Raw genomic sequence first — 20,871 nt, forward strand, 5'->3', positions numbered from 1 at the left:
AAAATTAGTAATAATTCTAATCATCATCATCATCATCATGATTCCCACCCAGAGAGGGCCTGGTCTTGGCAGGAGTGAATGAAACTTACACACAGAGCAGCAGACAGCCTGAACCAAGTGATGGGAAAGAGGAGAGATAGAAAGAACTATAGAAATCGAGATTTTTGGCCACATTGTTTGCACTCTTGGACCCAGCTATACGGAACCAGAGCCACCCTGCCTTCACCAGTTTCGTGACCCAGTACAGCACAATCTTTGTAGAACCTACTTCGAGTAGACTTTCTGTCATTTACAGCCGAAAGTAACACTACAATGCAGACTTGTATATCAGCAGTTCTCGTAACAGTGCTTAGAAGACCAGAATGTCCAAGCTGGGTCACCCACCGCCATCACACAAAACAACCACAAGGCCCAGAGAGGTAGAACAACTTGCCCAAAGACACACAGTTACAAAGGATGCACCCCAGCTATCTGACTTCAGACTTGGCAATCTTAACGCCTTTTCATATTCTACATGGCTAACTTGTGAAAATCAGTTCTTTTCCGTCCTGCCTTCTTCATCCACCGCCATCCTGTTTAATGAGGCTTAATTCATTTTGTCTGGAAGATGTTTTATCCTTGCCAGGCTGCTAGCAGGGGCCAGAGTACTCCCGTGTGCCAGGCACTGCATTCAGTGCTTCCCTTGCACTAGCTCATTTATCCTTCCAACCACTCTAGGAGGTAGGTTTTACTTTCGCCTCATTTTACCAATGAGAAAACTGAAGCAGGGAGAGATGAAGTGACTTATGTTAGGTCAGTCGGCCGGAGACCGTCCGAATTCAAATCCTGGTCATCCGACTCCAGCATCCATGCCCTCACTGTACCTGCTCTGGCTCCAGGGCCTTAACAGCTTGGAAGAGGCAGAGCTGGGACCTGCACCCAATGTCACAGCCCTTTCCTTCTGCACTGTGGGTCTTTCCCGCACGTGCTCCAATGAGCAGTCACTAGACAATGCCCTTCTTCCCCCTCCTTAGACGCAGACCCTCAGTTCCTAGCACTTCAGCATGAGGACTCTCCATGTGAAAAACCTAGCTGTTTGAACCATGATCATTTAGCTCACCTATTCACTCACTCACTGGTTGATTCACTCACTCAACAAACATTTGCTGATCACTAATGGATGTCAAACCCTCAGTATTAAGCAAATAACCGTGAAGAACCCAAAACAATAGTGGCTTAAATGTAGAAAGAGTGTATTTTCTTTCTCAGGCAAAACCCGAAGGTAAGCAACCCAAACCTAGTAATGTGACACCGTCCAGCTCACTGTTTCACCAGTCTTAGGGTGTGGGACTTCTCTTCATGGCCCAAAATGGCAACTGGAACACGAGCCATCACATCCAAGCTCCAGACAGCAGGATGGAGGAAAAGGGAAGAATACGATGAAAGGGTCTCTGAACTTGTCACATGACATTATCCCATATCTTAGTGACCCAAGTGGCATCTAGAGGCAAAGGAAGCTGGAAGATAAAGTCTTGGTTCAAGATAGTTGTACGTCCGGTTACAAAACTGAGGGCTGTAGGACTATGGAAGCAGGTAAGAAAGGAGAGGATGACAGCCAGCAACTGGGGACTGATTAGGCATGTGGGGAAAGATGGTAGAACAATATATGATTCCCTGCACTTATGGAGCTCACAGCCTGGCCCAAGAAACACCTAAGAGTTACTGAGCACATACTCTGTGCCAGGGGATTCTCAAAGGTTCTCACGTGTTTTAGAGTTGGGTCCTCTTCACACTTTTCAAAAGTATTGAGGGTCCAGGGAGCTTCTGTTTACATGAGTTACAGCTATCCACATTCACTGTCATAGAAATTAAAACTGTGACCTTTTGGGGGCACCTGGCTGACTCAGGCAGAGGAGCTTGATCTTGGGGTCATGAGTTCAAGCCCTATGTCGGGTATAGAAATTACTTAAATAAATAAAACTTTTTTTTAAAAACTGTGACCTTGGGGCGCGTGGGTGGCTCAGTGGGTTAAAGCCTCTGCCTTCAACTCAGGTCATGATCCCAGGATCCTGGGATCGAGACCTGCATCAGGCTCTCTGCTCAGCAGGGAACCTGCTTCCCTTCCTCTCTCTGCCTGCCTCTCTGCCTACTTGTGATCTGTCTGTCAAATAAACAAAATCTTTAAAAGACAAAACAAAACAAAAAACTGTGACCCCTCTATAATGCTCATTAATTAAAAATAATAATCAGCCAATTATACAATAACATTAATAACATATCTTAATGAAACAATTTATTTTTTAATTACTGAGAATGGAGGCATTTTTTTTTTTTTAGTAGATTTCTTTAACACCTGGCTCAAGTCTGATCCCCACATTTTCTCATTTGTTGCAAATCACATGTCATGAGCCTTAGGAAAAACTCTATTGTACACTTGGTAGAGAGCAAAGGTATCAAATAATGTATTAGTATTATTATAAAGAAGTTTCAATTTCACAGGACCCACCCTGCCCTGCCCAGGGTCCCAGACCACACTCTGAGACTGATTTCCTTGGATCTTCATGGGAATCCTGGACAGTAGGCACCATCAGTCACAAGCTCCCCCTCAAAGCAGAATAGATTGGGGGTGGGGAATCCATGGAAGCTTAGGGAAGGAGCGGCAAGGTAAGAAGGGAAAGGAAAAAAAGCCCAGCTTGTGCAGAAGTGAGCAGGAGCCTCTTGCCCATGCGAGGTGGCCATATGGCTCCAGTGTAGACGGGGCCGCATGGAGAAGGCTGGGTAAGCTGTTCAGGCTTTGTCCTCAGGACTGGGGAGCCATGGAGGGTTATAAGTGGGGGTCCTCAATAATCAGATTTATGTGCTCCAGGGAACATCCTGGGAGGAGGCACAGCTGTCTTTCTCCTCATCACAGTGTATCTGGCTTTTTGACACAGTCCTGGAGTGCTAACCAACCCTTAGCCAGCCTTAAGTGCTGGCAAACATTGGCCGCCGGCCACACTCCAGACTTACCGGGGAAGCTTGGCATGTGGGACAGCAAGCGACCCACCCCCAGAGTGGCTGTGACGTCTCTCTTTAGCACTTGACTCCAATATGAGCTTCCTTTAGCTGACAGGCAGTCACAAGAATAATAATAGCCAACATTTTTATATGGTGACCTGTCACACCTTGTTTTAAGCTCTTTCAGCATGTGACTTAATTTTCTGACCAGGAAGGATTTATAAACTTGGCCTCTGGAACCAACCTGTCTGGGTTCAGATATTCTCTCTACCGCCTCCCAGCTGTGTGACCTTGAGCAAGTAACCTAACCTCTCTGTGCCCCAGATTACTATTCTATAAAATAGGGTTAATGATAGCTCCTGTCTCGTAGGTTGTCATGAGGACTAAATGAATTAACGCAAAGTGCTTAGAACAGCGTCTGGCAAGTAAAAAGCCCTCAATGTACATATTTGTTATTATTAACATCACAGCCCTTGGAGGGATGTTATTATTACCTCCAGTTTATAGTGGAAGACACCGTTCTTCTGCTGTAAACTCACCGTTCTATGAGCAGAAACAGTAGTACCAGAAAGACACAGAGCCTGTATTTCAGGGGCTTACATTCTCATAACAAAAAAATATAGACCCTGTCAGAGAGCGAGTGCAATAAAGAAAGCGAAAGCAGAATACAGGGGCAGCTGGGTGCCTCAGGCAGTGAAGCGACTGCCTGTGGCTCTGGTTATGATCCCGGAGTCCCAGGATCAAGTCCTGCATCAGGCTCCCAGCTCAGTGGGGAGTCTGCTGCTCCCTCTGTCCCTCCTGCCTCTGGTTCATATTCTCTCTCTCTCTCTCCCACTCTCAAATAAATAAATAAAAATAGTTTTAAAAAAGAAAGAAAGGAAAGCAGACTACAGAGGGTGGAGAGTGGCCGGGGTAGGGAGGGAGCACGAGGGTGTTGCTTTATGTACATGGTTCTGTGATCCTTCTCCATGAGGTGACATTTGTGCCAAGATGCAAGGGAAGTGAGGGAGCCAACTTGGCAGATTTCAGGAGGGAGGGGGCTCCAGGGCGAGGGAAGAGCCAGTGCAAAGGCCCTAAGGTAGGACTGCGCTTGGCTTGGTTTTGGCTTGGTTTTTTGAGGAAACAGGCCCCATCACACGTGTGGGCAGGGGGCAGATCTTACAGGAACTGGAAGACATGGCAAGGGTTTCAAATGTCATTCCGAGCGAGACAGATTTTCACAGGTACAAGCTCAGGGTTGATTTGATCTGTATTTGTATTTTAAAAAGCTCATTTTAGATACCGTGTGAAGAAGAAAACCATACAAGGGCAAGGACAGAAGGACAAGAAGAAGCAAAGAGCGGTTTCCAATAGGATTTGTAGATGGATCGGATGTTAGCTATCAGAGAGGATAATCAAGATGATCTCAGGGGTCTGAGCACACGGAGAGGAAGTACCTTGCCAAAGGTATACAGCTAGAAAGTGGCAGAGCTGGGATTCGAACCCAGTCCGTAGAAGAGAAGACCTGCCTCCAAATCACAGGCCGCCTACTTGGCAGCTGTGTCCATGTGCTCAGCCTGCTCTAAGAAAATACCAGGACATTTCTTTCCTATGGCTTTGGAGGCTGGAAGTCCCAGAATCAAGGCTGATTTGGTTCCTGGTGGGAACCCTCCTCCTGGCTTGCTGATGGCTGTCTTCTTGGCATGTCCCCACATGGTGGGGCAGGGGGCAGTGGTGGAGAGAAAGGACAGGAGCGCACAAGCTCTTTGTCTTTTCTCATAAGGGCACCGATTCCATTCCTGAGGCCTCCAGCCTCATAACCTAATCACCTCCCAAGGGCCCCATCTCCACGTACCATCCCAAGGGGGTTAGGTTTCTACATAGGAATTTTGTGGGAGAATTGATTCAAGCCACAGCACCCACTAAGTAGCCGTAGATGAACGCTTTCAGGTTTTTGGGTTGTGTTTTGTATTGTTTGGCTCAAAGCAACTACCATGATATTATTGCTTAGGATTCCGTGGGTCAGGAGTTCTGTCAAAGCCGGAGCAGGGACAGCTGGTCTCCGTGTGGTGTCTGCTGGGGCTGGAGCCCCGACGAGGGCCTGTTCCCTCACAGGTGTGATGCATCAGCAGCCGGAGCTGCAGTGAACTTCCCAGGCTCTGTATCCTAGACCCCCAGATCTGAATTCTCATTGTCGACTGGGTTCCTTGCTTCTTTCTCCTCCCTATAGTCTCAGAACCTCTCCTTGGAAATATTTTATCTGTTTATTTCAGAGAGAGAGAAGAGAGAGAGCACGAAAGCATGAGCAGAGGAGGGCGGGGGGCAGAGGGAGAAGCAGGGAGCCCGACACAGGGCTCGATCCCAGGACACCAGGATCATGACCTGAGCCAAAGGCAGACGCCTCACTGACTGAGGCCCCCAGGTGCCCAAGAGCCTCTCTTCCTTTCTAGGCTGGGACATTCCAGATGACCCTTCAGTCTCATTCTGATGTCCCTTAGTTCTTTTGAACCTGACATTTCTCATCTCCCAAAGAAGCTGGCATTGATCATGTTCATCTTCTCAGATGTTCGTGAGATTCCTAACTAGCTCCTGTCACATACGGAGGCCTCCCTGGGTACCTGGGTCTTAGGTTCATTTGCTCATTTGATCCTCAGACATCCCCCCACACACACCCCTCCGTGTGTTGGAGACAGGTTGCCCTGGCTTGTGAGAGCCGATGATTAAGTTTTCAAGAAACGTGCAAGCGGGTGTGAAACCCTTGGCAGCTTGAAATGGGCCTTGTGGGAGTATTTACGCCGTAGAAATTGACAAACACACAAATCAGGGCCTTCGTTGGTTGTTTTCCAGGGACCTGGTTTGCCAGCACACCACTGCGTGTATGTATGTGTGTGTGATATATGTATGTGTGAGTTTGTTCAACCCCATTTACAGATTAAGAAACTGAGGCTCAAAGCCATTAAATTATTGTCTAAAATCAATTAGTAGGTACAGATCTGACCTTGGAGTCCCAAATCCCTTACCTGCTGTGCTGTCTTCCTTCTCTAGATGAGAAAGTGTGCCCCAAAGAGATTCATAAACATATTCATAAAGCTGTATAATATTATGAATTATATGCAATGCAGAAAAATATCTTCCATCTCTGTCTACCCATCCTTGATACATGACCCTGCTAACAACCATCCGATGATGTGTCCCCTCCCTCCTCACCCCAGAGTTCAAGTCCTCTTCCCCAATTCATTTCTCCTGCTTCTCAGCAGTCCTCTCTCCTGCATTTGCCACCCCCTCCCAGAGTCAGCCCTCTGTTGTTTCCTTGTTTCCCATGTCACTCTATGTGTCCCTGTGCCCCCACCCCCCAGTCCTCGCAGTATGGAAGTCAGCACCGACTCCTCCGCCTTCCCGTCTCTGCCGCTCCCGCCCCCTGGATCAGAATCCCAGCGGAGAACCCTGCGCGCCCCAGTCCTGTGGCAGTTGTTCCTGTTCCCCTTCACGGGTGGCAGGGCGGGCGGGAGGGAGGAAGAGGGTGGCGGGGAGCAGACGGCTCACAATCTGATCGCTTCTCCTTGCTCCCTGACACCCCAGAGAAAAACCACACATTCCATTTGGTGGTCGTCAGAAATAACATGCTTAAGAAATCTGGAATTACAAAGCTGCTTAATTAGAGAGCGATGGTTTCACTGGGATATGCCCAGTTTTCCCTGGGGGTTGTATCTCCTCCAAGTGCCCCCCCCCACCAGCAGCTAATTGCTACCTTTGCATGGTGCCACGAAGACACTCCCTTTATTTCGTCGTCGTCTGTGACATCAGTGTTCACTTCTAAAGAGACATTCTCTCTTCCACCTCTCCTTCTCCATCAGCGAACTTGAGAAGCTGACACGAGGAAGGAGAGTGGACTCCCTAGCCTCAGAACGGTCCCCGGCCACAGGACGAGCATCTCCTCCCTGTCAGGTGCTGGCAACACGACCGACTGTGCTGAGGCCAGTGGACCAGGGACCACACTTTGAGTAGCACGTCTTTTTCAAGGTCAGCTGAGATGATACTTTCTCTTAGGTCTTGGAAGACTTACCTAATCACTTCTCCACTCCTACCCCATCCTCCAACTCTGGCCCCCTCGTGCTCAGCTCTAGCTGAGTTGTACCACACTGTGTTAAAATAATTTGTCTAGCATCTGGGGCACCTGGGTGGCTCAGTGGGTTAAAGCCTCTGACTTCGGCTCAGGTCATGATCCCAGGGTTCTGGGATCGAGCCCCACATCGATCTCTGCTCAGTGGGGAGCCTGCTTCCTCTCTCTCTACCTGCTTCTCTGCGCAAGTTAGGTTGGACATTGGGAGAGACTGAGCTTTTGGCCCAGAATGAGCTGGAACATGCAGTCATTGAGTGAGCCTAGATGAGGGCAGTTGAAAGCATGGGGCAGCTGAGGCTGAGGTGATGCAGGAAAACGAAGCTCACAACATCAGTATTCAGCAGAGCCCGGGGCCTGCTGTCAGGACACGGACAGAGTTTGAGCAACCCTAGCCATCCGCTGAGCTGCTGTACCATTGCTTCCGCTCCACTGGCTTGTAAAACCAGCATGGTGCCCATCCCCCCGCATCTCTGCTTTCCCAGTCTCCTCTACCTTGCCTCAGGCTGCAGAGGAAACCAGAATACCCCTCTGAGGGGTATGTCCAGGGATCAGAGACTGGAGGGGGTAGAGGGCCCTCACAGCAAGGGCACAGCTAGTCACAAAGGTCAGGATGAGGGGACAACTGGATGCCCTTTCTTGGTCCCCCTTCCTAGGCCCATCAAGATGGAATATAGTGGGGTAGATAGAAAGTCTTCATCCTCATCCCAGACATCATCCATCTGATGGATAGACAACATGTTTTTATAATCTTTTTCCCCCTCTAATGTAAACGTATCCTATGCTCAGTACAAAAAAAAGAAAAAATTGGAAAAGGCAGAAAAACACGAAGATTATGGGGACATTTCCACTCAGAACTATTATATCAATATTTCCTTGCGTCAATAGGTACCCTTCGCCAGGATGATTTTTTACCTTTCCCTTTTGAAATTTTTAGACTTAAAGAAGCATTGCAGAAATGGTGCAGAGTCGTCACATACCCTTCCCCCAGCTCCCCCTAATGTTAGCATCTAGTCTGACCACAGTGCAGTTAGCAAAGCCAGGAGATGAACATCACTGCTGTTTCTATTAACAAAGTGACAGACTTTACCAGATTTTGCCAGTTGCCCCACTAACGTCTCTTTCATACTCCAGGGATTATTGAATCCAAGATCCCTCATTGCGTTCATGTGGCATATCGTATCTCGTTATTCCTCTCCAACCTGACAGTTCCTTGATCTTGTCTTTGTCTTTTGTGACCTTGACACTTTTGAAGAGTGCTGGACATTTCTTTTGCAGAATGAGCCTCCTTTTGGATGTATCTCTTTTTTTTTTTTTTTAAGATTTTATTTATTTATTTGATAGACGGAGACCACAAGTAGGCAGAGAGGCAGGCAGAGATAGAGGAGGAGGCAGGCTCCCTGCTGAGCAGAGAGCCCAATGCAGGGCTGGATCACAGGACCCTGAGATCATGACCCGAGCCGAAGGCAGAGGCTTTAACCCATTGAGCTTCGCAGGTGCCCCTTGTATGTGTCTCTTATTCATGACTCAATTCATGTTTTGTAAATTGTTGACCTGAATAACCACGGAGGTGATACTAGGTTCTTCTCAGAGCTTCTTATCAGGGGGTCCAGGCTGTTGACAGAACTTACTGCTGGGGGTGTAAATCTTGATCATTTGGATCACATGATATGTGCTGGGTTTCTCCACAGTTGAGTTGCTGTTTTTCAGGATAATGTTTGAATGGCTGTATGGCTTCCCATTATAGCTCTCACCATAACAAACCCTCTTGTTGTACATTTATTTACTTGTGTCTATTGGTACTGTTACAAAGAATGCTGCTGTGACCTTCATACACATCCCAGTGCACATCCTGGATAATTTTGTTAGGATGAATTCCTAAAGATAGAATCGCTGGAGCAAATGCTATTCACATTTTTAAGGCTCTGTGTGCCTGAGGCAGGGATGGTTGCTTCTTTCTATGTTTGTTTGTTTGAATCAGCTTTATTAAGGTGTAATTTAAATAAAAAAAAAAAAAAGTGCAGTTTTGAAGCATATATTTCAATGAGTTTTTTTAAATTAACATATAATGTGTTATTTGCCCCAGGGGTACAGGTCTGTGAATCATCAGGCTTACACATTTCACAGCACTCACCGTAGCACATACCCTCCCCAATGTCCATCACTCAGCGACCCTATCCCTACCCTCCTCCCCCCAGCAACCCTCAGTTTGTTTTGTGAGCTTGAGAGTCTCTTATGGCGGGGTGCCTGGGTGGCTCAGTTGTTAAGCGTCTGCCTTTAGCTCAGGTCATGATCCCAGAGTCCTGGGTTCGAGCCCCGGATCAGGCTCTCTGCTCAGCAGGGAGCCTGCTTCCACCCCCACCGCCTGCCTCTCTGCCTACTTGTGATCTCTCTCTCTCTCTCTCTCTCTGTGTCAAAGAAATAAATAAAATCTTTTTAAAAAATTTTTTAAATAAAAATCTTTAAAAAAAAAAAATGGTTTGTCTCCCTCCTGACCCCATCTTGTTTCAATGAGATTGTTGGTTTTTTTTAAGATTTTATTTATTTGTTAGAGAGAGAGAGAGAGCACACAAGCAGGGGGAGCCACAGGCAAAGGGAGAAGCAGGCTCCCTGTTGAGCAAGGAGCCCAATGCGGGACTCGATGGATCCCAGGACCAGGGATCATGACCTGAGCCAGAGGCAGATGTTGAACTGAGCCACCCAGGCTTCCCCATTTCAATGAGTCTTGGCAAATGTATACACTTGTGTAACCACCATACCAATCACATTATAAAATATCACTCCCCAAAATTCCTTGATGGCCCTAATAGTAAGTCCTCCTCCTCACCCCAGGCAACCACTGATCTGATTTCTCTCACAACAGATTAGTGTTAATCTATTCCAGGATTTCATATAAATGAGAATTGTGCAATATGTATTCTCTTATAACTGTCTCCTTCCATTGGACATATGCATGTGAGATTCAACCATCAGTCATCTCTTCATTTTTATTCCTGAGTAGTATTCTGTTGTATAAATACACCACAATTTGTTTATGCATTCCTCCGCTGATGGACATTTGGGCTGTTTCCAGCTTGGAGGTATTATGAATAGAATTGCTATATGATCATTTGCCTATAAGCAGACATACATTTTTTTCTCTGGGGTTCATACCTAGAAGTGGAAATGCTAGGTCATAAATAGATGTATGTTTAAATTTATTAGACATAACAGGATGGGGTTATTTTCATCTCATTTTATAGCTGAGGCCACAGAAAGCTGGAGGGACTTGTCCAAGAGCAAAGGGAGGAAGGGAAATAGAATTGGTTGAGTACTGCTCCATGCCAGGCACGTGCTAGATGCTCTCTGTGCACCTGCAGAGCAGTCTGTAAGACAGGAGTTGTGGTTCCCCTTCTGTAGATGAGGAAGCCGGGGCCCGTGAACTTGCAGCAATGCAAACTTCAAACCCAGCCCCATCTGAATCCCAAATGCGTCTCCTTCGCCCAGATGTCCCCCTGCGTTCTTGCAGACAGTAGCTGGGAAGGAGAGCGCATATCCCCGTCCACCTCTAGGCCTGCCCTTACTTGCCTCCTATCGTCCATCCAGCTCCTGCCCCGGAGGCTGGGCCCTCCGTGATGCCTGGGTCAGCCCTTGAGACAAGGGCAATCTGTGTGTGGGGCCAGGGACGGTGGCCCCAAAGCCACAGCAGGCACCAGGGAGTGACCCACACCCCAGCCCTCTGACAGAAGTGTCCAGTTTCTCCCTCCCTGAAATGTGATCCTCGGAGCTTTGCTCCTTGAGGTTGGTGGGCAGTGGGTGAGGGCGGCGGGCAGGGGCCACGTCTCCCCGGCCATATCGCAAACCCATTAAGAGCAGGTCTGAGTGCTTTCCAAAGCTGATTAATGGCCTGCCTGTGACCTGGGACATCATTACTGCCCAGGCTGGGGGACCCCCGGCTGGGTCCTTTGGGTCTTTTACAGCTAATAATAATTGATGCTTTCTGTGTGGTTGCAGGGCAAGTTCTATCTGGTCATCGAGGAGTTGAGCCAGCTGTTCCGATCACTTGTCCCCATCCAGCTGTGGTATAAATACATCATGGGGGACGACTCCTCCAACAGCTACTTCCTAGGAGGGGTCCTGATTGTTCTCTACAGCCTCTGCAAGGTGAGGTGGGCCAGAGACTTAAGGGCTGTCATGAGGAAAGTCCACACATTTGCCAGGTCTTGGGGGCAAGCAGGGAGCTTGGAATCTTTTTTTTTGTTTTAAATGGGGGGTGGGGTGCAACTCCTTGGCACTGAGCAGGTACACAGGGCTACACCACCCCCACATCTAGTTCCAAGACATTTTCATCGCCCCGAAAAGAAACCCTGTACCCATTAAGCCATCTCTCCCCATTCTGCTCACTACCATCCCCCAGCCACTGGCAACCACCAGTCTGCTCTCTGTCTCAGTGGACTTGCCTGTTGTGGACATTTCGCATAAATGGAATCCTCCGCCGCGTGGTCTTCTGTGGCCGGCTTCTTTCACTTAGCATCATGTTTCCAAAGTTCATCCACATGGTGGCATATATCAATACTTCATTCCTTTTTGCGGTTGAATCCACCCTGATTTCTTGCCCATAAAGCTCACCAGATGCTCTCCCTTCACATATTTCCATTATTACTCCTGTATTTATGGGCGAGGAGATGGGGGCTCAGAGAGAAGCAGCTCGCCCAGCGTCACTCTGCTAACGATAACAGAGTGGGTTTCACACCTGGGCAGCCTGCTTCCAAAGCCTGGAGCTCTTACCTGTAGATGATACTCCCCCCTCCCAAACATGTTTCCATTCCTAGGTACAAATCGGGTTTTTCCCCCCACCCATAAACACATAGTCCTCTTTCTTTTCCCTTCTCTATTTCTGGCTCTAGAGAATCCTGGGGGAATATATTCTTCCCTTCTCTTCCTCCCAGCAGGACTAGCTGGGTAATCCATGCCCTATCAGCCACCGGGGCTTCTCTTGCCTGCTGATTCTGATCGACTGGCAATGCCTGACTGGGGAGCTGGCCGGGTTTAGAATCAGGGTTCTGTGATCAATTAGCAATGCCTGTGCTGGGCGTGGCAGTGGGAAGAGGTAGAATGTGTGTCATGTATTTGCTTTCCTGGCCCCGGTAGCAAGGGAGACTATTGACAGAAGGCAGCAAGCCAAATGCCAAGCAAAAGTGATAGGAATGAGGAGCTCCAGGTGGGATAGAGTGTCCTGAAAATGTTCATCGTCAAAGACAAGGGGTCAGTGGGGGTGGTTTGGGAGTGGTAAGAAAGATCCTAAACAACCCTTGGAGACTTTCAGCCATCACTCCACTCTCTTTTCAGTCATTTGACATCTGTGGTCGTGTGGGCGGAGTTAGGAAAGCCCTGAAGCTTCTCTGCACCTCTCAGGTGAGCTGACTTCAAATGGCCCCCACTGAAGTCAAAAGAACCAGGAGCCAGAGATAGCTCTCTCAGCGCTCCTGAAGACATTGCTCCGGGGAGGGTCCGCAGCTGGCCGTATCTCTGTCTCCTCCCTCGTACAGAATTACGGCGTCCGGGCGACTGGGCAGCAGTGCACAGAAGCCGGTGATATCTGTGCCATCTGCCAGGCCGAGTTCCGGGACCCTCTGATCCTCATGTGCCAGGTGAGTGGGATTGGGCGGGGCCAGCAGGGTACAGAGGCTGGGGGGCCTCTAGGGCCATGTTCCATGCAGAAGTCCCATGTGCCTCTCCAGTGACCAAACCTCAGGTTCTGCGGTGGGTCTTTGGGGACGGGATGGTCAAGACTGGAGTCAGATCGGACAGGCTCTGCCTCTTCCTCGGTGGGTGGCCCTGGGCAGGTTCCTTCACCTCTGTGAGCCCTGGATTTATCAGTCCAGCCTCAAAAATGACAAATTTAGTATGCCGTAGTCAGATTCGTTGGTGTAGGAATTCAGGCAGCACTCTTGACCCTTCAAGGGTAGATCATTCCATCTTCCTGAGCCTTGGCTTTTCTTGTTTATAAAATGGGCATCGTAATATCGACTTCATAGAGCTATGATTGTGATTAAATGAGATCATCAGTGAAAGAGCAAAATTTGAATGTCACCTGTAAAAATGGCTCTTGTTAAAATTTTTATCATCACTGTAATTACTATTACCGTTTGTTTTCGTTATAAGTTGCAGGCCACTAAGCCATGGCAATGAGTACTGGTTACTCCCTTTTAACTCCCTAAAGGTACCCCTCCTCCTCCTGACATCAGGGGCTAAGATGTCAGTTCAGCAGATGTATACGAGCCAAAGTGTCCTATCAGATACTGGGGAGGCGAGGCAGAGGGCACACAGACCCTGTTCCCTGCTCTGGCAGCTCACGGTCTCCTTAGGGAGACAGACACATACATAAATAACTATGAAACAAGGCAGGCAGTGATAAGTGCTGTGTAAGAGAGATTCATGCAGCATCCCAGGGGACCGGGACAGAGAGCAATGAGTTCCAGGCTGGGAAGGCTTTTTGCAGCAGGCACATTGGTAGAAACAGGAGCACGGCTGCTCCCCTATTCGGTGACCACCACCAACCCCCATGCTGCCCCCCACCCAGGGGTCAGAGGACAGGGAGGTGAGGTCCTTTTCTGGCATCAGCAACATTTCTTTCTTTCTTTTTTTTTTATGTTTGGGAGATGTTAGGAGGTTTCTTTTTTGCATTTTATTTATTTTTAAATTGAGAATATATTTGCATGACTCAGAATTCAAACTGAGGAGCTCATGAGTTGGCAGGCACAGGGGCTACGTGCAGCATGGGACCAAGGTCGGATCCTGGAGCAGAGAAAGGACGGGAGTCGGAAAACCGATTTGAGGTAATCCAGACAGAGTTTGGAGTTCAGCGGTTGGTCACGCATCAATGGGGATTTCTTGGCTTTGATGTAAAAGTGAAGCGAGCTGATGATGACCGAACAGGGAGGGGCTAAATACGGACGCTCTGCACGATCTTGACAACTCTTCTCTAAGTCTACAATGATTCCAAGATGAGAAGCTTATTTCTTAAAGCATTTTAAATATACCAGAAGGAAAACAGTCACCGGCCTCCTACCTCCCCCTAGCTTCCTAGTTTCTTTTATTAAATCTTCATAGAGATGCTTTATGGAATTAAAACACTCTATGTTCAAACACACACACACACACACAGACACACACACACACACACACACACATCATTTTCAGAAAGACCTATGTTGTCTCATACTCTCCCCCAAACTGTGTTCTGTATCCTTCCTCGTTGACTGGGAACAGTGTCTTGAGAGAGCCTCCTCCTTTGCCTATCATCCCCCTTCCTGGATGGACCACCGTTGGTTTTACCATTCCACTATGGATGGGCACTTGGTAGTTTATAATCTTCCGTAATTACAATGGTGGCTGCCAGGAGAGGTCAGAAATGGAGAGACCTACAGCAGCTACCCGGGCCCGTCGTGTGGACTGAATGGATTGAGCCAGTCAAGCATTTAGAGCTACGCCTGGTCAGGGTTCAGTCCATATCGGCTCTTCCTGGCACGTGTTTCATTTCACACATGTGCGGGCTCTCGGTAGGATAAATTCCTAATGGTGGAATTACGAGGTCAGAGGGTATCCAGTTTTGACAGATATTGCTAAATTGCCCTTCATAAAGACTGTATCCGTTTACGCTCCCGGTGCAGATCACGACACGACCTCTTGCCTACCAACACACCGCACGTGCCAGCCTTTCCTGAGCCTGGCCAATCTGACAGGTGACGAGCACAATCTCTGTGCGGTTTTTAATTTGCATTTCCCTAATTACGAGTGCACTTGAGCATCTTTTCATATGGTTCAGAGCCATCTGTATAGCCTTCTCCATGGTAGCGATGATTTGAACATGATGTCAAGGTGAAAGTCTTGCTTCTTCCTTTCTGGCAAGCTCTCCCAGCCTTCATGTGTTTGCTTCTCTCCCATTCCTCTCCTGGTGCCATGACACCTTCCCACACACGGCGGTGGTCGGAACCACAGCCTTAGCCAAACTAGTCTCACTCTGCTGCGGGGAGCTGGGCCTGGGCTGGCGGAGATGACTTCCACAGGCAAAAGGGCCTCGTTAATTCCTGAGCAATTGGAAAGAATGAATGAATTAGTCAAGTGTTTCTTCCCCAGTCAGAGTCTTCCCTGACTCTGCTTCCCCAGACTAGCCAGTTCTCCCAGCAGTATGGCCTCAGAGATCCTTGTGGTTTTCCTTCATAGCGATTATCCCAGTTGTCAGCTAGTTAACTGGGCAACTGGTTGCACAAGGTCTGTCTCCTCTTGGCCAAAGCATAGGCCAACTTGAGAGGGGTGACCGTGTCTGTTTTGTTAGCAGGAGAATCATAGCACTGACTCAGTGAATATTGGATGGATGGATGGATGGAAGGAAGGAAGGAATGGGATGGATGGAAGGGGACAGATGGTATGAGATGGACGGGCTGGAGGAATGGATAGATGGACGGTTGGTTGGGATGGAGATGGATGGTAGCCAGGTCGAGAGGTGGGTGGATGAGTACAGAGGTGCATGGACAGAGGTATATGTGTGTGGGTGACTGAGTAGACAGACAAATGATGGACCCACCTGCGGGTGCATAGGTGGGTAGATGTGGGATTGGGGGGTAGACGAATGAATGGGTAGATGGATGGATGAATGGATAAATGAACAGGAGAGATGAGTGAACAGGTAGAGGAAGAGCCCACCAGGCTAAAGGAACATCTATCTCTCCTTCAAAGGGACATCTAAGTAGGCACAGTGTGTCACTCACACACAGGCCCCACCTCCCTCCCCGCCACCATCCCCCCATCAGAGCCTGGGAAGCAGATTGTCAATGGAAGCGGGTCAGGCAGACATTGGGCATGCCCAGAGGTTAGAGCTCTCCACTCAGGCAGAAGCACCTGCCCAGTTAGTCACTCCCCAAGTACCTGTGCCACGCCTCCTGCCCAGCGATGGGACATCAGGGAAAGGGCACTTTGAACACACAGTCAGAAACTTGGCTTATTTAAAAGACTTCTTTCCAAAGAGAAAAGTCAGAGTACAATTAGCCCTTGGTCACTACAGGTTTGTTTTGTTTTGGTTTGAGTATTGATAATGTAAAGGAAGGAGGGCAGGAGAATGGTAATTTCTATCGGTTTTGTCTTTGCGGGTGCCTCACACTTCCTGCTTTATAACAGGCCCTACGCATTTCCATCCTTCCAGACACCGTGTGGGGGGGAACAGTGACCCTCTTCTACAGAGGCAGAGGTAGGCTCAGCAAGGAGAAAGGACAGACTTTCCTCAAGGCTCCCCTGCTCCTCGGCAGCAGAACCAGATTCCAACCCAGAGCCCCGGATTTCAGAGGCCAGGACCTTTCCCCTTCTTGCTTTGAGATGTCCTCAAGGCTGCATTACGAGAGTAGAGCCCCTTTCCTGGAAATTCCTAGGAGCGTGCTATGCCCCGTGCAGCGAAGCCTGTGCGCATCACCTCCAAGGAATGAAGGAACAGCTGAGCTGCGATCGCTCAGCACCTGTGCTGACTCCTCGGTCCGGGCATTTCTGCATCAGGTGCCTTCCAAGTACCCACGGCGTCCCAGCACTGACTTTGCAACCCCGAGCCACACATTTCATTGCGGCACTGACCCTCCGTGTCCTCTGTCTCCCAGGAATGAAAATGTTTGCCCTGGGCAGCTTGCAGGTTCTTTAATACAGTCAAATGAGATGACGTGTCTATCTGTGTGTGGGTTTTGAAAAGCATAGCGTGTTATGCCAATACTCAGTGTCAGTGATTAATTCTAAATCTGGACAAAGCTAGCAAGGTCTGTGTGATTCAAGAGGATCTGTGGTTAGGGCTGGGTGTGTATGTGGGTGTGTCCCTTGTCTGACATTAACCCCACTTTCAGTAATGTCATTTTCAAAACCAAGGGCTACAGACATCCCTGTCCACATTGTCCATGTGTGACCAGTAGAAATAGAACGTAACAGGCAGAGTGTTCACTAGGGAGGCAGACACCTCTTGTATCGGTTACCCGTTGCTGCCTAACAAATGACCCAGCACTCTGTGGCCGAAAGCAGCTAGCATTCATCATCTCCTGGTTTGCGTGAATCCGAAATCCAGGCACACGCAGCTGGGTCCCCTGCTTCAGGCTGCAGTCAGGACACCAGCCAGGGTCCCATGGGGGAAGGCTCTGCTTCCAAGCTCGGTCACATGCCAGTGGCAGGATACAATTCCTCATGGGCTGTGGGACCAAAGGCCTCCATTCCTCGTGGCCAGAACCGACCCCAGCTTCCTTATCACACTGACTTCATCAGAGTGAATATGTGGGAAGAAGGTGTGAGAGCAAGACGGAAGGCCCCATCTGCTGTAACCTAATCTCAGAAGTGATGTCCCATCCTCTTTACTGTATTCCATTTGCTTGAGGCAAGTCAGTAAGTACAGCCGCATTCGGGGGAGGGGCAGCCCACACCGGATGTGAATCCCAGGAGGAGGAGATCACTGGGAGTCGTAATAGAACTCAGCCCACCACATCCCTGAAGCTGAATTCCAGCCTCACTGCTTAGCAGCTGTGTGCCCTTGGGCTGGTGGCTCTCCCTCTCTGAGTCTCGGGGGTCTGTGAGGTGTCATGAGACTGTACTTAGACGACGCCAGCAGTGCCTGGCACAGCATCTGTGCTCAGTGACGGAGAGGGCCCAGGGTCCTTACCTGTACTCCTCACCTGAACCATCCACCCAGACCTGGCCTGGCTGTTTCCTTGTTTCTCAGCTCATGCCGAACATCAAGTGCCGGGCTAGGAGATGCCCCTCTCCCATCCAGAGCCTCCTCTCTCCCGTGGGGGTTAGCTGCTGTGCTTGTGAGGGCTCTTGTCCCCAGCCCTCACTTTACCCGCCTGCTCCAAATCTTTGAGCAAGACTTGAGGAGTCTGGATGGAATTCAGGGGGCAGGGAGGGTGGCCCAGGCAACCCCAGGGGTTCACCCACCTCCATGCCCCAGGAGGCGCAGCCAGGGAGTCGTGACTGACCGTCCCCACTGACCGTAAACCCACTGATCCTACACTTCGCAGCCCAGGAGGTCCCTCCTTTCCCTCCCTCTGTAGGGGCTCATCCTTCTCTCCAGATGCTAGAAGTATCTGGAGGGATGATGACCTCCTCCCTCCTCCCACTGGGCCGCTGGGTCGACGTGTGGTCTTCAAACCTCTTTATTTGGCTCTAGGTTCCATCCTGCCTGATTCTCTGAAGAGGGGACCGTGAGCTCCCAGAGGACAGTGGTCAGGTCTTAACTATGCCAGTGTCTCCAGAATCTGCCCCCTGACCTATGTGGGAGGACCTTCCTTCATCAGCTGCATTTACAGTCCCTATTCTGTGCAGGCTCGGGACTGGGCAGTGGGAACACAACAGCGGTTGCTGCCCTTTTGAAGTTTACCGCCCAGATGATAGGCAGGACAAATGGTAAATGAGCAGTTAGAAGAGTGGTTCTCAAAGTGTGGCCCAGGTACCCCCTGGTGTTCCCTTTCACCTTCATGTGCTTGTGTAATCTTGTGTTTTCCATAGATCTTGGTTTCCATTTCTAATATGATAAATATAGCCAGATTTGACCCACATATACAAAAGCCCTTTGAGATCATCTGTGATTTTTTAAGACTATAAAGGGGTCTTAGGACCAGAACATTTGAGAAATACTGACTGAGACATGGGAGAACCTCAGTGATTGGTTTTTTGAATGAAGGAATGAAAAGCTTCTCCTTTCCCGCTCACCTGACTCAAGTATTGAGCTTCATGTGAACATGGCTTGTGTTGCTTTCTTCTACGTAAGTACCGCCTTTTCCCAGGGAATGAGGTTAAGTCTCATTCGTTCATTGAGCGAGCATTTCCTGAGCATCTGCCATGTGCTCAGAACCTTGTTGGGAGCGTGGTCCCTGCCCTCCAGAAGCCCTTAATGCAGCGAACAAGACAGATGAGTTTGCAGATCATTCCAGAGGCGTGTGTGTGATGCTGTGAGAGAGACCCGCCCCAGGAGGTATCTAGAAGTGCTTAGATTTTCAGGAGACAGTAAGGCATGGAACACAGGGGACATCATGGAGAAAGGGAGGTGTGATGGCTTGAGCTAAGTCTTCTGCAAGAAGTAGGTGCCCACCAGCTGATAAGGACGGAGGAGGGGCATAAGAGCATCCCAGATAGATATTACAGCTTGCCCTGAGGCTTAGCAGTATGACTAAGCTTTGCACTGCAAGTCATCCCGTGTGTCCGTGACATTGGCTGTCTGGGAGGGAGTGATGAGGAGGAAGAGGAGAGGGCGCCATTGTGGAGGGCCTTGAGTGCCCTGGTTAGGAGTCTGAGAGAAACTGCTGGGCCTGCTGACCCCTGGGCCCTGCCCTTCAGACCATAGCAAGAGTCCGGGCACATCCTTTGAGGCTATATGTGGCCTGCTCACCTCCTGCCGCCCACTTCTTACACTCTCCTGTTGTAGCCATGTTGGCCATCCTTGAATGCCTCAATGCCTTCACATCTGAGGAGCTTGGCCCAGCTCCTCCCTTAAGCCTGGTGTGCTCTATCCCTACCCCCTCTCTTCACCCATTCAACTCCTAAACATCCTTCAGGCCTTAACACACGTCCCCCCCGCCCCCCGCCCTTGCAGGAAACCTTCCTAGATTACTCCCTGGATCAGACTGGTCCCCTGTTGCATAGGTCATCATGGAGCTCTCCTTTAACACTGTTTACAGTTAGGCAACTACTGCACATCCTGCTAGGAATGGGTTTGTAAGAAGCTTACAGTCTGGCTTGAATAATCTCTTCTTTATACTAGCCAACAATGATAGCACATTTACTATTGACCAGGCATTGTTCTAAGTGCCTTTTTAATTTCATTTTTTAAAACTTTTTAGGAAACAATATTCGGATTTTCATATTATCATTTTAAATTATCACTTTTATTTTGAAAATGTCAAAACTACAGATCAAAAGGACATAGAATGAACACCCTTTTATCTTTCTTCTAGATCCACTAATCATGAACATTTTGCATTTGCCTTTTCTTGATATAAATGTTTTTCCCCCTAGCCTATTGAGAATAAATTGGCGACATTTTGATTCTTCATCTGAAAATATTTCAGTGTTTATCTTTGAAGAACAAGGACATTCTCTCTCATAACTGCAATTCTATCATCACACCCAGGCAATTTAAAATTGATGTAAAATATTATCTAATGTATGGTATATATCCAGATTTCTCCACCCATCTTCAAAATATCCTGCATAGCTAGGATTCCGACCCCCCATCCAGGTTCCAAAAGCAAATCGTGTACTGCCTTTGATTATTATGTTTTTAATGTGAAGCAATCTTCCTATGAGAGGAGTACTCTTAGCAGCATTTTGGGGATCCCTGGCTGACTCAGTCAGTAGAGCATGTGAGTCTTGATCTTGAGGTCCTGAGTTTAAGCTCCACATTGAGCATTGAGCTTACTTAGAAAAAGGGGTGATTCCCTCCACTTCCTCATGACCTCTCATTTTATAGATAAGGAAACTGAGGCATTGGGAGGTTGAATCATTTGTCCAAGTGATATGGCCAGAAAGTGGGAGAACTCACTGATATTTCCAGCTTTCCTGCCTTTCCCTTAACCCCTGAGCTCTGAATAAAGGCATCTTTTAAAGATGAACAGGCAAGGGACGCCTAGGTGGCTCAGTGGGTTGGGCCTCTGCCTTTGGCTCAGGTCGTGATCTTGGGGTCCTGGGACCGAGCCCTGCATCAGGCTCTCTGCTTGGCGGGGAGTCTGCTTCTCCCTCTCTCTCTGCCTGCCTCTCTGCCTAGTGATCTCTCTCTCTCTTTCTGTCAAATAAATAAATAAAAT

The 20,871-nt window shown here is 48.8% G+C and overlaps 1 protein-coding gene across 4 annotated transcripts in view; it reads left to right on the top strand.

Annotated features, from left to right (window-relative positions):
- The window catches only part of RNFT2 (ring finger protein, transmembrane 2), a 71,783-nt gene that overhangs the window by 43,508 nt on the left and 7,404 nt on the right, over positions 1-20,871 (top strand). For 3 of the 4 annotated variants that reach the window (XM_004753309.3, XM_004753306.3, XM_045073564.1), the window contains 3 exons: positions 11,066-11,215; positions 12,401-12,466; positions 12,601-12,702. In XM_004753309.3, the coding sequence (XP_004753366.1) occupies positions 11,066-11,215; positions 12,401-12,466; positions 12,601-12,702 (318 nt within the window). Of the gene's footprint in view, positions 1-11,065; positions 11,216-12,400; positions 12,467-12,600; positions 12,703-13,779; positions 20,757-20,871 lie in introns of those variants that run through there. The other variant, XM_004753310.3, reaches the window with a different exon arrangement.

The sequence above is a fragment of the Mustela putorius genome, unplaced genomic scaffold, assembly GCF_011764305.1.
Source record: "Mustela putorius furo isolate JIRA1106 unplaced genomic scaffold, ASM1176430v1.1 tig00537248_pilon_pilon_pilon, whole genome shotgun sequence".
In the NCBI taxonomy this organism is placed as follows: Eukaryota; Metazoa; Chordata; class Mammalia; order Carnivora; family Mustelidae; genus Mustela; species Mustela putorius.